This window comes from Oncorhynchus nerka, linkage group LG5, assembly GCF_034236695.1.
Source record: "Oncorhynchus nerka isolate Pitt River linkage group LG5, Oner_Uvic_2.0, whole genome shotgun sequence".
Lineage (NCBI taxonomy): Eukaryota > Metazoa > Chordata > Actinopteri > Salmoniformes > Salmonidae > Oncorhynchus > Oncorhynchus nerka.
The window spans coordinates 21,996,822-22,009,927 of NC_088400.1; the positions used below are offsets into that span (position 1 = coordinate 21,996,822).

Below are 13,106 nucleotides of genomic sequence, written 5' to 3' on the forward strand. Positions count from 1 at the left end.
TGGTTGTTGATCATTGCTAGACAACCATTTTCAATTTTGCCATAGATTTTGAAGCCAATATGTCAAAACTGTAACTAGCCAGGAACATTCCATGTCATCTTGGTAAGCAACTCCTGTGTATATATGGCCTTGTATTTTAAGTTATAGGATTTTTCCTGTGCTTTGCGCCATTCGGTTTCTTTTTATCCTAAAAAAAAACTCCCTAGTACTTGCCGATGACAAGCATACCCATAACATGATGTAGCCACCACTATGCTTGAAAATATGAAACATGGTACTGAGTGATGTGTTGGATTTTCCCCAAACACAACACTTTGTATTCAGGACAGAAAGTTCCTTTCTTCGCCACATTTTTTGCAGTTTTACTTTAGTGCCTTATTGTAAACAGGATAATGGGGTATTGTGTGTAGATCAGTGATACAAAATCTCAATGCAATGCATTTTAAATTCCGGCTGTAACCACAACATTTTGAAAAACTAAAGGGGTGTGAATACTTTCTGAAAGCACTGTATATGTAATACTACACATTAACATCCCTCTTACCATGGAAACCTTGTTGACCACGTCGGGCATGAGCGCCAGGCCGCGGGTAAAGGTGCGCGCCGCCACGAAGGCCCGTGTCAGCTGGAGGCGGAGCTTGCGTGGCACGTCGCCAAACGGTTTCAGCTGCTCGGTGTGGCGGCTGACGCACTCCATGTAGGCGTCGCTGAACTCGTACTGGACGTTGACCAATCGGAACATCCTCTCCAGGAGGTCTTCCCAGAAGTCAGACAGCATGGAGTCCAGGTTGACTGCCCCGCTGCCCGACACATAGTAGCGCTTCAGCTCCTGGAAGAAGTGCTTGAATAGCTCGGCGTTCTGCACATACATCTTGCCGTATGTGCGCACGAACATGTCGTTGAGCGAGCGCTCCGCGTTGTCCAGTAACTCGCGGAAGAACTCTGCAGACGGGAAAGAGAGGATGTAAGTATGACAATAGCGCATACCTAAGACTTTGAATATCAACATCACACAGTTTTGTAATGATAGGCTATATTTGTGAACCTAATGGAATATTAACAGAGGTTATTATGAGGTGATATGATATTGAAGAAATGTCGTTTGTGACATTCTCAGCGTGATAGATAATGGCTTTGTAAATCTTCCAGAACATGTGCCTGGGAAGGGGGTGCAGATTTTAATCAATCCTTATCTTAATACCATATTTACTCTGACAGAGGTTGAAACTATGTATTCTATTTATATCTGTGCATCTAAAAAGTAGGAAGTTTACATACACCTTAGCCAATTACATTTAAACTCAGTTTCTCACAATTACTGACATTTAATCCCAGTAAAAATTCCCTGTCTTAGGTCAGTTAAAATAGAGTGGTGATCCTAAGAATGTGAAATCTCAGAATAATAGTAGCGAGAATGTTTCATTTCAGCTTTTATTTCTTTCATCACATTCCCAGTGGGTCAGATGTTTACATACACTCAGTATTTGGTAGTATTGCCTTTAAAAATCGTTTAACTTGGGTCAAACGTTTCGGGTAGCATTCCACAAGCTTCCCACAATAATTTGGGTGAATTTTGGCCCATTCCTCCTGACAGAGCTGGTGTAACTGAGTCAGGTTTGTAGGCATCCTTGCCCACACACGCCTTTTCAGTTCTGCCGACAAATGTTCTATAGTATCGAGGTCAGGGCTTTGTGATGGCCACTTCAATACCTTGACTTTGTTGTCCTTAAGCCATTTTCCACAACATTGGAAGTATGCTTGGGGTCATAGTCCATTTGGAAGACCCATTTGCGACCAAGCTTTAACTTCCTGACTGATGTCTGAGATGTTGCTTCAATATATCCACATCATTTTCCTCCTCATGATGCCATCTATTTTGTGAAGTGCACCAGTCCCTCCTGCAGCAAAGCACCCCCACAACATGATGCTGCCACCCCCGTGCTTCATGGTTGGGATGGTGTTCTTCGGCTTGCAAGCCTCCCCCTTTTTCGTCCAAACATAAATGGTCATTGTGGCCAAACATTTCTATTTTTGTTTCATCAGATCAGAAGACATTTCTCCAAAAAGTACAATCTTTGTCCCCATGTGTAGTTACAAACCGTAATCTTGCTTTTTTATGGCGGTTTTGGAGCAGTGGCTTCTTCCTTGCTGAGCGGCCTTTCAGGTTATGTCGATATAGGACTCGTTTTACGGTGGATATTGATACTTTTGTACCGGTTTCCTCCAGCATCTGCACAAGGTCCTTTACTGTTGTTCTGGGATTGATTTGGACTTTTCGCACCAAAGTACATTAATCTCTAGGAGACAGAAAGTCTCCTTCCTGAGCGGTATGATGGCTGCGTGGTCCCATGGTGTTTATACTTGATTACTATTGTTTGTACAGATGAACGTGGTACCTTCAGGCGTTTGGAAATTGCTCCCCAGAATGGACCCGACTTGTGGAATTTTACAAAAAAAATTCAGAGGTCTTGGCTGATTTCTTTTGATTTTCCCATGATGTCAAGCAAAGAGGCACTGAGTTTGAAGGTAGGCCTTGAAATACATCCACAGGTACACCTCCAAATGACTCAAATTATGTCAATTAGCCTACCAGAAGCTTCTGAAGCCATGACATCTTTTTCTGGAATTTTCCAAGCTGTTTAAAGGCACAGTTAACTTAGTGTATGTAAACTTCTGACCCACTGGAATTGTGATAATGAATTGTAAGTGAAATAATCTGTCTGTAAACAATTGTTGGAAAAATTACTTAGATGCCCTAACCAACTTGACAAAACTCTAGTTTGTTAACAAGGAATTTGTGGAGTGGTTGAAAAACGAGTTAATGACTCCAACCTAAGTAAGTAAACTCTCGACTTCAACTGTAAATCCTAGTTCTCTGCATTACATTTTTTTTTTTTTACAATATTGCCTTTCGTGAACTAACACTCAACCTTAACCATTTGTACATTTTTTCTACTAGCACCGTCCGACTTTGCTGATTTGAGGAAAAATATGCTATGACTGAGATGTGGTTGTCGCACCTAGCTGTCTTAAGATGAATGCACAAACTAAGTCCCTCTGGACAAGAGTGTCAGCTAAACTACAAATGTAAATAGACTGAACATTTTAGAGCTAGATCAAAATAAAGAATGTTAATTTCCTACAATTCTATGCATTTTACCATGGCTAACGCTGTGTTCCTCTGCTCAAACATTTGAACCAAATCAAACGGGCATTTGCCTTGAATGGCAAATGAATTGACCCCAGTCCTATTGTACATTTCCACAAGCAGATTGAACGTCTCCTCAATAATGTTTTTGGCAGTGTGTCTGTGACCGTCATTAGAATGGTACTCCAGAGAGACAGATTTAGGTCTGCACAGCACTCCCAGAATGGACAGCGCCGGGCTATAGAAAACCTGACTTGCGTCCAAAATGGCACCCTATTCCCTATACATTGTTATTTGGCAGACGCTCTTATCCAGAGCGACTTAGTTTGAGAATCTATCATAAGGCAGCGGGGTGAGACCACCACATCAAGTCATTGCTACTTAATTGAGGAAAAAATGTACGTACTATCAGCAAAGTCAGAGGTAGAAGGGGAAAAGTCAAGTGCTAGTTCACGAAAGGCAAAAAAAGGTTATATAGTACGCTTTTGACCAAGGCCCATAGTGCACTATATAGGGAATAGGGTTCCATTTGGGACCAGTCCTCCTGTAGCTGCCAATAGGGTTGAAAATCAGAGGGGTTATGATCAAAACAGATGGATGTTTATTTCATTTGACATTGTCATGTCAGTACTGGTTTCCCTTCACAGCAGTGTCCCAACAGCAGGAATAGCACAGTGTCCCAACAGCAGGAATAGCACAGTGTCCTAACAGCAGGAATAGCACAGTGTCCCAACAGCAGGAATAGCACAGTGTCCCAACAGCAGGAATAGCACAGTGTCCCAACAGCAGGAATAGCACAGTGTCCCAACAGCAGGAATATCACAGTGTCCCAACAGCAGGAATAGCACATAAAATTCCTCAGCAGAAAAAAAAAAAAACTATGGGAATGGTTGTATGGGAAGAGAAAGGGTTGGAAAGGGAGGAAGAGAAAGAAAAGAGTGAGGGGGGATGAGAGGGAGAGAGAGGCTGAATATGGGAGAGGTGGTTGCCTGGTTCCTGTAAATACACTGCCATTCAACAGAAACGTCTCTCCACATCAAGCTGCTTCAGACTGACCACCAATGGCATTTTTCTGTTGTCACATTCCATTCGTTTTCCTTTCTCCCTGCTCCTCTTGGTCTGTCCTTCAGAGGAATTTTCAATAGGATTACTGCTCCCCCCTTCATCTCTTTCCATATAGGGACCTGTCCCTCCTCTCTCGCTCTCTCCCTCCAATGCTTTCAGTTGGTCAGTTCCTTCAGAAGGCTCTCTTCAGTAGAGACTGGAACAATGACCTACTTCATCCTAAGGAATGTCCATCACCCCCACCCCCCAAATAATCCAGCACCCCTCTCCCACAACCCCCCCTCCACCACCACCACCACTTTCTTAATCTGAACAAAATGAGAATTCCAGACTCACTGCAAAATGCTTCACCTCTCTCTCTCTCATGCGCAGCACCATACACCCCCCTTCACCCCTCTCTCATGCGCGGCACCACCCCCCCTTCACCTCTGTCTCATCTCTTTCTCCTTGTACACACAGCTTCGGTTCCGCTGTAGTTTCTGTGTGCCCTCTGCCCGGCTTTGAAATGTAAAGTTCCCATGCTCTCTCCGAGGGAGTCACCAAACGCTCCTGAATTCGGGCACCAGGACACACACACACACTGCAAGTGCGGCGCTGTCACTTCCACTTCAGACTGACAATCTAAAAAGAAAAATGAAGTGGGGGAGGGGTGGGGTGGGGGCGGCTTGGGGAGGGTTAAGTTGAGGGCTTTTTTAACTCCAAATCCCCACTGTGTCACCAAGGATACCGGAAACACTGCAGTACTTCCATTCACGTCCCCCACACACAAAGACAGGGGAGAGGGCACCAAACTCCACGCTCCATTGACAGAGATTAAAACAAAAGGTCCTTCTACCCCCCACCACCCCCCACTCCGGAATGTCAGTTGCCACAAGTTTAAAGTCAGTGAAAGGAGACATGAGGGAGGGGAGGAGGGGAGGACAGGCCCCATCATCCTGCCTATGCAGACATACTAATGAACCACCACTTCCCACCCAAAAGATCTGTGCTGGCAACGATGTACAGGGGGTCAGTAACAAGGTAGCACAAAATACATTTCTAGTTGGAACTTCTGGTTGTTTTTAAAGGTTGTTTAAAGTTGAGCGGGTTTCTCTGGCTGAAGCTATGGCATCTAGTATGAAACCAGCATTACAGTGGCATCTTGATTCATCATTAAAAAGGGTTTATGACGTACAGCCAACAGCTAGGCCGTGGAGCAGCACACACTCCCTTAAGGGTTTTCCTGAAGAAAAATGTGCTTACCACTCAACCATTGGTTAAGGAAAATGTAGGTGAAAGGTTAGAGGAAAAGGATCATGGTGTGTAGGGAAACACTAAGGACATATGAGGCAGTATAGCCGCTTAACCTGTGTGTGTTCGTGTGAGAGTCTGAATGTAGATCCTGACAGCAAGAATCTTGTTAGAGAAAAAGAGAGCCTGGAAGAATCTCTTCCCCCGCCCCCGAAGTATGAAGCACTGATGTTGGGCCCAATCCATCACCCCAAGAGAGGAGCCGACCGACCTCCCTAGCACTCCTCCCTCCCCTTTCCTCCCATGAGGAGAACTGGACTTCCCTCCTCCTCCCTCTATCCTCACAGTAATTGCTCCCTTTTCTTGTGGGGTTCCACCCCTCCTGCTGTTAGGACTGCAGTGGTGGAGATGTATGGGTCTTGATGCGTGTGTCCTGGGGCAGAAGGGCTTAATCCCAGACATAGCTAGCTCCCCCAGACAGACAGGGACAAACACAAACCCCAGGTCAGAGGGAGATAAGAGCATAAACTATTTCTGGCCCGTACTTAATTGGCCATGACTCCTAACTCCAGGCACATGATGAGGACTCTGCTCTACCACTTCCTGTGTGTCTGTGTTTGTCTCCAGCTCCAGATGAACCATTAGCCACCATCATCATTACCATCTCCAGCCACTAAATACAACGAGCCGCAGGCACGTTTCCTGTGGCAGACACGGCCGTAGGAAATGGCTGCTTCTGGACGTCTCAATGTGAGAATTGGGGTGTAATCACTAATCCAAACACTTGCAAAACGGAACAACTAAATTCAGGTACTGTAAAACTTCAATAAAAACGCTGAGTCTCAGCGCCTGTCCCTTATAATAGCCGGGCAATGGCACACAATTCAGAAAATAAACGTCTGTTTCAAATAAACAATGGGTGGAAATGAATTGTTTACGAGGTTAAAATGAATTATCAGAGACGTAACCAAGTCAAAGTCCTAAGCAAGTCTTAATCTTCGAGTCAAGTCCCAAGTAATAATGGTGTCAAGTAAAGTCCCAAGTTCCACAGCTCAGGGTGAATCAAGCCACAAGTCCCTTATTTAGGGTTTCAAGTACTCATGTCAGTTAAGTGTCTAATGCCAATTTTATTGCAACTGAAATGCATCAGTGATTTTGGACCCACATGTTTTACAAATAGCATACCTTTCCCCAACTACCAGTCTTTGAAACCGAATGCTAGGATTTTTGGGACCGATTATGCCCTGATGCAGAGCTGGCACCACAGGTCCCAGAGTGGTGGGACAAATAGTTTTCCCTGGGGCCCGGAGCATTTACTAATCTGGTAACCTACCCAGGTCTACATCAGGACCCTATAGGATCTGACAGTGAATCATTAGTAGTTGTAAAAAAGGTATGTATATTAGCATAGGACCAGATTTACATTTGAGTCATTTAGCAGATGCTCTTATCCAAAGCTACTTGCAGGAGCAATTAGGATTAAGTGCATTGCTCAAGGGAACACCAATAGATGATTCGAATCCCTGAGTCGACATGGTGAACAATTGACCTTTCGGTTACTGGCCCAACGCTCTTAACCACTAGGCTACCCGCCGGCTAGGTACACAGATGTTTTCTAAACTGGAGGTTTGAAAACCCTGTCAAACTGCAGCAACCTTGTACTTTTTAATAGGAATTCATTAAAAACTAGATTTTACACAAACAACCACTGCAATTGGACAATAGAACTCACAGGGCTGAGATTACAATGCAAACCTGTATAAAGCATAGGCCAATACAACTGCAATTAAAAACCATGTATATTTATGTCATCAGTATTATGTAGGTGAAATATGGGTGACTGTACATCTGACTGATCACCTCATTCAGGGCAACTCAATACAGCAAATGCAATGTGGATTCAGAACTAACCATTCTACCAAAACAGCCCATTGCTATTTTCTAGAACAAATTAAATCTAAACTGGACATATTGGTGAAGTCAGTGCAGTCTTTTTGGATCTTAAAAATACCTTTGATACTGTGAATCATGAAGTTCTCCTATCCAAACTAGCCTCCCTTAAGCCATTTTGCCATAACATAGAAAGTATTCTTGGGGTCATTGTCCATTTTGAAGACCCATTTACAACCAAGCTTTAACTTCCTGACTGATGTCTTGAGATGTTGCTTCAATATATCCACAATTTTCCTTCCTCATGATGCTATTTATTTTGTGAAGTGCACCAGTCCCATCTGCAGCAAAGCACCGCCAAAATGTGCTGCTGCAACCCCCGTGCTTCACGGTTGGGATGGTGTTCTTCGGCTTGCAAGAATCCCCCTTTCTCCTCCAAACATAATGATGGTCATTATGGCCAAACAGTGTTATTTTTGTTTCATCAGACCAGAGGACATTTCTACAAAAAGTACCATCTTTGTCCCCATGTGCAGTTGCAAACCGTAGTCTTGCTTTTTCATGGCGGTTTTGGAGCAGTGGCTTCTTCCTTGCTGAGCAGCCTTTCAGGTTATGTCGATTTTGGACTCGTTGTACCCGTTTCCTCCAGCATCATCACAAGGTCCTTTGCTGTTGTTCTGGGATTGATTTGTACTTTTCGCACCAAAGTATGTTCAGACAGAACTTGTCTCCTGCCTGAGCGGTATGACATCTGCGTGGTCCCATGGTGTTTATACTTGTGTACTATTGTTTGTATTGATTAACGTGGTACCTTCAGGCATTTGGAAATTGCTCTCAATGGATTAACCAGACTTCTGGAGGTCTCCAATTTTTTTTCTGAGGTCTTGGCTGATTTCTTTTGATTTTCCCAGTCAACTTAGTGTATGTAAACCTCACCCACTGGAATTGTGATACAGTGAATTAAGTGAAATAATCTGTCTGTAAACAATTGTTGGAAAAATTACTTGTGTCATGCACCAAGTAGATGTCCTAACCGACTTAAACTATAGTTTTGGCAAAAAGAAATTTATGGTGTGGATGAAAAATTAGTTTTAAATGACTCCAACCTGTATGTAAACTTCCGACTTCAACTGTATATAAAATTATCTCCCACTTGCTTGCACACAAGTTAACATGCAGACAATAGTTCTGTATGTACACTAAAAAAATAGACTAGTTGTTAAGTTTACTGAAGCTATGGTACATGTTTCTAAAATGGACGACTAATTCTTGCCTGCATTTAAATTTTAAATGGACAAGACTACGTACTTCTCTAATAAATCCATTGATTCTTCTCAACGAGCTGTTCTTGTTAATGGGGAGAATCTGAAAGTGTCTAACTTCAGATATCGCAGCATCATTTCAGACTCCAACTTGACATTTAAGAAACATGTTAAGGTGGTGGGGGTATCACCGTCAAGTTCGGATTATCCAACTTAAGGTTTATAAAAGACCTTTCCTTCCTCTGGAGGCCACCAAACTATATAGGCATGCTATGATCTCACATTTGCGATATTGCCCCACATACTGGTCACAAGCTGGAGCTACTAATCTGAAACGATTTGAATCGCTCTACAAATTTACGATTTTGATAACAAACCAAACAGTTACAAACAATTTACTTAGTCTGGATAACTTAAATCAGTATGTAGATGCAAGCCTGGTCTTTAAGATCCTGCATGGTCTTGCCCCTCCCCCCAATGCTGGCATATCATGCTCAAGGAAACCACCTCTAGGATAACAAGCGCAGTAACTAGATGGGATTGCGTTGTCTCTTTCCAACACAGTACACTATACTGGAATGCATTGCCCATGGACTTGAGAAGCTGCACCGATTGTCTTTTTTTTTGACAACACGGCTCAAATCTATCCAAACCTGTACACAAGTTGTTTTAGTGAGTATTTGTATAGTAGCTGTGTAAAGGCCCTTAGCTGCTCACGGACTACTGGGGAAAATGAGCTTTTGGCTAACCTCGGCACATTTACATCGATGTTGCATTATTGATGTTGATTAATGTGTATTGTGCCTTATAGATAAATAGTTTTAAAAAATAAACATTTCATTTCAGTTAATCATTTTCGATTGAAAAGGTCAAGGTAGCCTAGCCAGCCCAAGTTCGAATATAGCCTACACCAAATTTGATTAAATTCATATTTTACTTCTAACACTAATAAATGGGCTATAAATATTCTACATAATGTTTCCACTTTGTTTGCCCGACAGAGTGCAAGAGGGGACAGTGCATTGGCTGTAGCCTACACAGCTACAGACTGTGGTTATCAGTAGCCTAGTTGATCAGACTGAGAAATCCTCTCCTTTTCTTCCCAAACAGTTTAGGTGTAGGCTGCCGCAACATTTCTGTGAAGAGTTCTTGCTTGCGTCTGTCAGGAGTGATGTGTTATGTTTACTAAATAAATACCGGAAGATAGTGGAGTGGCGCACGCTTTGCTAGATTACGTGCTTTGTGCCTGGCCTGCGCAACCTATGATTTCGATGAATCTAATTGAACAAGACACAGAACAGAACACACAGATAAATCGTCTGGTCATCCTCTAGTGGTGAAGGTAAGAACTGCCGGAACAGTCAAAGAATTATTGTGTCAAGTAAAAGTTCAATTTTTTTAATTTGGGCGGGGGGAGTCATTCTAAGACAAAAGAAATTATAACAGTGAAGGAAATAAATTGATTAAATTGCTGGAAACAAACAACTAACCATGCAAATGAGCAAAAGCTGTGTACATTAAGGTGGACACCCCAACCAGGGAGAGAGACCCGCCTGAGCTGGACACCCCACCCAGGGAGAGAAAGCCGCCTGAGCTGGACACCCCACCCAGGGAGCGAGAGAGCCGCCTGAGCTGGACACCCCCACCCAGGGAGCGCGAGAGCCGCCTGAGCTGGACACCCCACCCAGGGAGAGCGCGCCGCCTGCGCTGGACACCCCACCCAGGGAGAGCGCGCCGCCTGCGCTGGACACCCCACCCAGGGAGAGCGCGCCGCCTGCGCTGGACACCCCACCCAGGGAGAGCGCGCCGCCTGCGCTGGACACCCCACCCAGGGAGAGCGCGCCGCCTGCACTGGACACCCTGGACTAATGGTTCAGACGGAGAAGAGCACAGCAGGGCTTTGTAAAGGTATCCTACAACTAACAGCTCTGAGAGACCGGCCACACAGACACAGAACATACGCGTGAGACCGAGAGAGAGAGAGAGGGAGGGCTAAAGCAGCCACCACATTCCGACATGTCACATTCTTGTTCACATCTGGCTGCAATACACATACTCCCTGTTAGACTATCCTGCACACACTCATTTACAGCACCAACCTGGGGAAGAAGGAATCAATTGGAAGCTGGGGATGATTAGGTGGCCATAATGGTATGAGGGCCAGATTGGGAATTTAGCCAGGACACCGGGGTTAACACTAGAGGTCGACCGATTATGATTTTTCAACGCAGATACCGATTATTGGAGGACCAAAAAAAGCACATGCCGATACATATATTTGTAATAATGACAACTACAACAAAACTGAATGAACAATGAACACTTATTTTAACTTAATATAATACATAAATAAAAGCCATTTAGTCTCAAATAAATAATGAAACATGTTAAATTTGGTTTAAATAATGCAAAAACACCGTTGGAGAAGAAAGTAAAAGTGCAATATGTGCCATGTAAAAAAGCTAATGTTTAAGTTCCCTGCTCAGAACATGAGAAAGCTGGTGGTTCATTCTAATATGAGACTTCAATATTCCCAGTTAAGTTTGAGGTTGTCGTTATTATAGGACTCTCTCTCTCTATACCATTTGTATTTCATAGACCTTTGACAATTGGATGTTCTTATAGGCAATATAGTATTGCCAGCCTAATCTCTGGAGTTGATATGCTGGAAGTCATAAACGGCGCTGTGCTTCAAGCGTTGCGAAAAGCTGCTGGCAAACGGAGGAATGTGCGGTTTGAATGAATGCTTACGAGCCCGCTGCTGCCTACCACCGCTCAGTCAGACTGCTCTATCAAATCAGACTTAATTATAACATAATAAACAGAGAAATACGAGCCTTTGGTCATTAATATGGTCAAATCCGGAAACTATCCTTTCGAAAACTAAACATTTATTCTTTCAGTGAAATACAGAACCTCTACGTATTTTATCAAACGGGCAGAAACCTTAAGTCTAAATATTGCTGTTACAATGAACAAACTTCAATGTTATGTCATAATTATGTAAAATTCTGGCAAATGAATTACAGTTCGCAATGAACCAGGCGGCCCAAACTGCTGCATATACCCCAACTCTGCTTACACTGAACGCAAGAGAAGTGACAGTTTCAGGGACCGCATTGATTATAGCTAGTTAAACTAGTAATATCATCAACCATGTGTAGTTAACTAGTGATTATGTTAAGATGATTGTTTTTTTATAAAAGGTAAGTTTAATACTACCTAGCAACTTAATATTACCTAGCAATGGCTCCTTGCTGCCTGCAATCACATAACAGGTGGTCAGCCTGCCACGCAGTCTCCTCGTGGATTGCAATATAGTCGGTCATAATCGGCATCCAAAAATGGCAATGACCAATTATGAAAACTTGAAATCGGCCCCAATTAAAATCGGCCATTCCGATTAAATCGGTCGACCTCTAGTTAACACCCCAACCTTACGATAAGTGCATTGGAATCTTTAGTGGACGGAGAGTCAGGACACCCGTTTTAACATCCAATCTGAAAGACGGAATCCTGCGCAGGGCAATGTCCCATTCACTGCCCTGGGATCTACTTAGACCAGAGGGCAGAGTGCCCCATACTGGAACACCAACAGCACTTAGAGCAGCATCTGGTCTCCCATCCAAGGACCAAACCTACTTAGCTTCAGAGGCAAGCCACCAGTGGGATGCAGGGTGGTATGCTGCTGGCTTTTATGTACAATATATACACTTGAAAGATTAATTTATATCCCAACACTCCATCTCACCCTGGAGCCTAAAATAAATTAGGTAAATTCTATGCTTTTCAGAACACTGCCAAAATGGACCTCTCCCTCTCTTTCCAGCTGTGCAGCATAACAAATTCATTTGAGGGTCGGGTACTGTGGGTGCATGAAAGTGTGTGTCTGGAGAATATCCGACTAGGCATCCTCTAGCCTGCACCTACAGACCCTCAACCAGCAGAGGCAATAGCCAGAGTGGTGACGGGGTTTTATGGAGGACAGGAGGTCTCAGGGGCCAAACTGTCCCGCTGCCCTCTGTCAGTGACACAGTATTGTCACATGTTCCCATGCACTGCCTCACAGTAGGTCAATCACAGTCAACATGATCCAGATATTTTTACACACACACGCACACACACACACAGACAGAACAGGAAGTGTGTCAAGTGAAAGAAGGCTGGCTCTGGGTGTGTGGTCCGTCAGAGCATGCATGCCTCTCTCTCCCCCCAGACAGTAGGGCGAGAGGGGATTGGCCAGAGGTTGCAATGTCTGATACTTTGAGAGACGGGGTGTCTTTGCTGCAGGCTGCCAATGCACAGGCAGGTTTGAGTGTCAGTCAAGGCCAACACTGCACATGCGCTGCTGCTCTGGGGACTGGGACAGGACGCCGTGCTGCTAAGGGTGGTGGGACAGGACGCCGTGCTGCTAAGGGGGGTGGGACAGGACGCCGTGCTGCTAAGGGGGTGGGACAGGACGCCGTGCTGCTAAGGGGGTGGGAAAGGACGCCGTGCTGCTAAGGGGGTGG

General features: G+C 44.2%; 1 protein-coding gene across 1 annotated transcript in view; it reads right to left on the bottom strand.

The window, feature by feature from the left end:
* Positions 1-13,106, bottom strand: part of gpc4 (glypican 4) — a 73,350-nt gene that overhangs the window by 11,413 nt on the left and 48,831 nt on the right. The window contains exon 3 of the mRNA XM_029648912.2: positions 545-942. Within this exon, the coding sequence (XP_029504772.1) occupies positions 545-942 (398 nt within the window). The remainder of the gene's footprint in view (positions 1-544; positions 943-13,106) is intronic.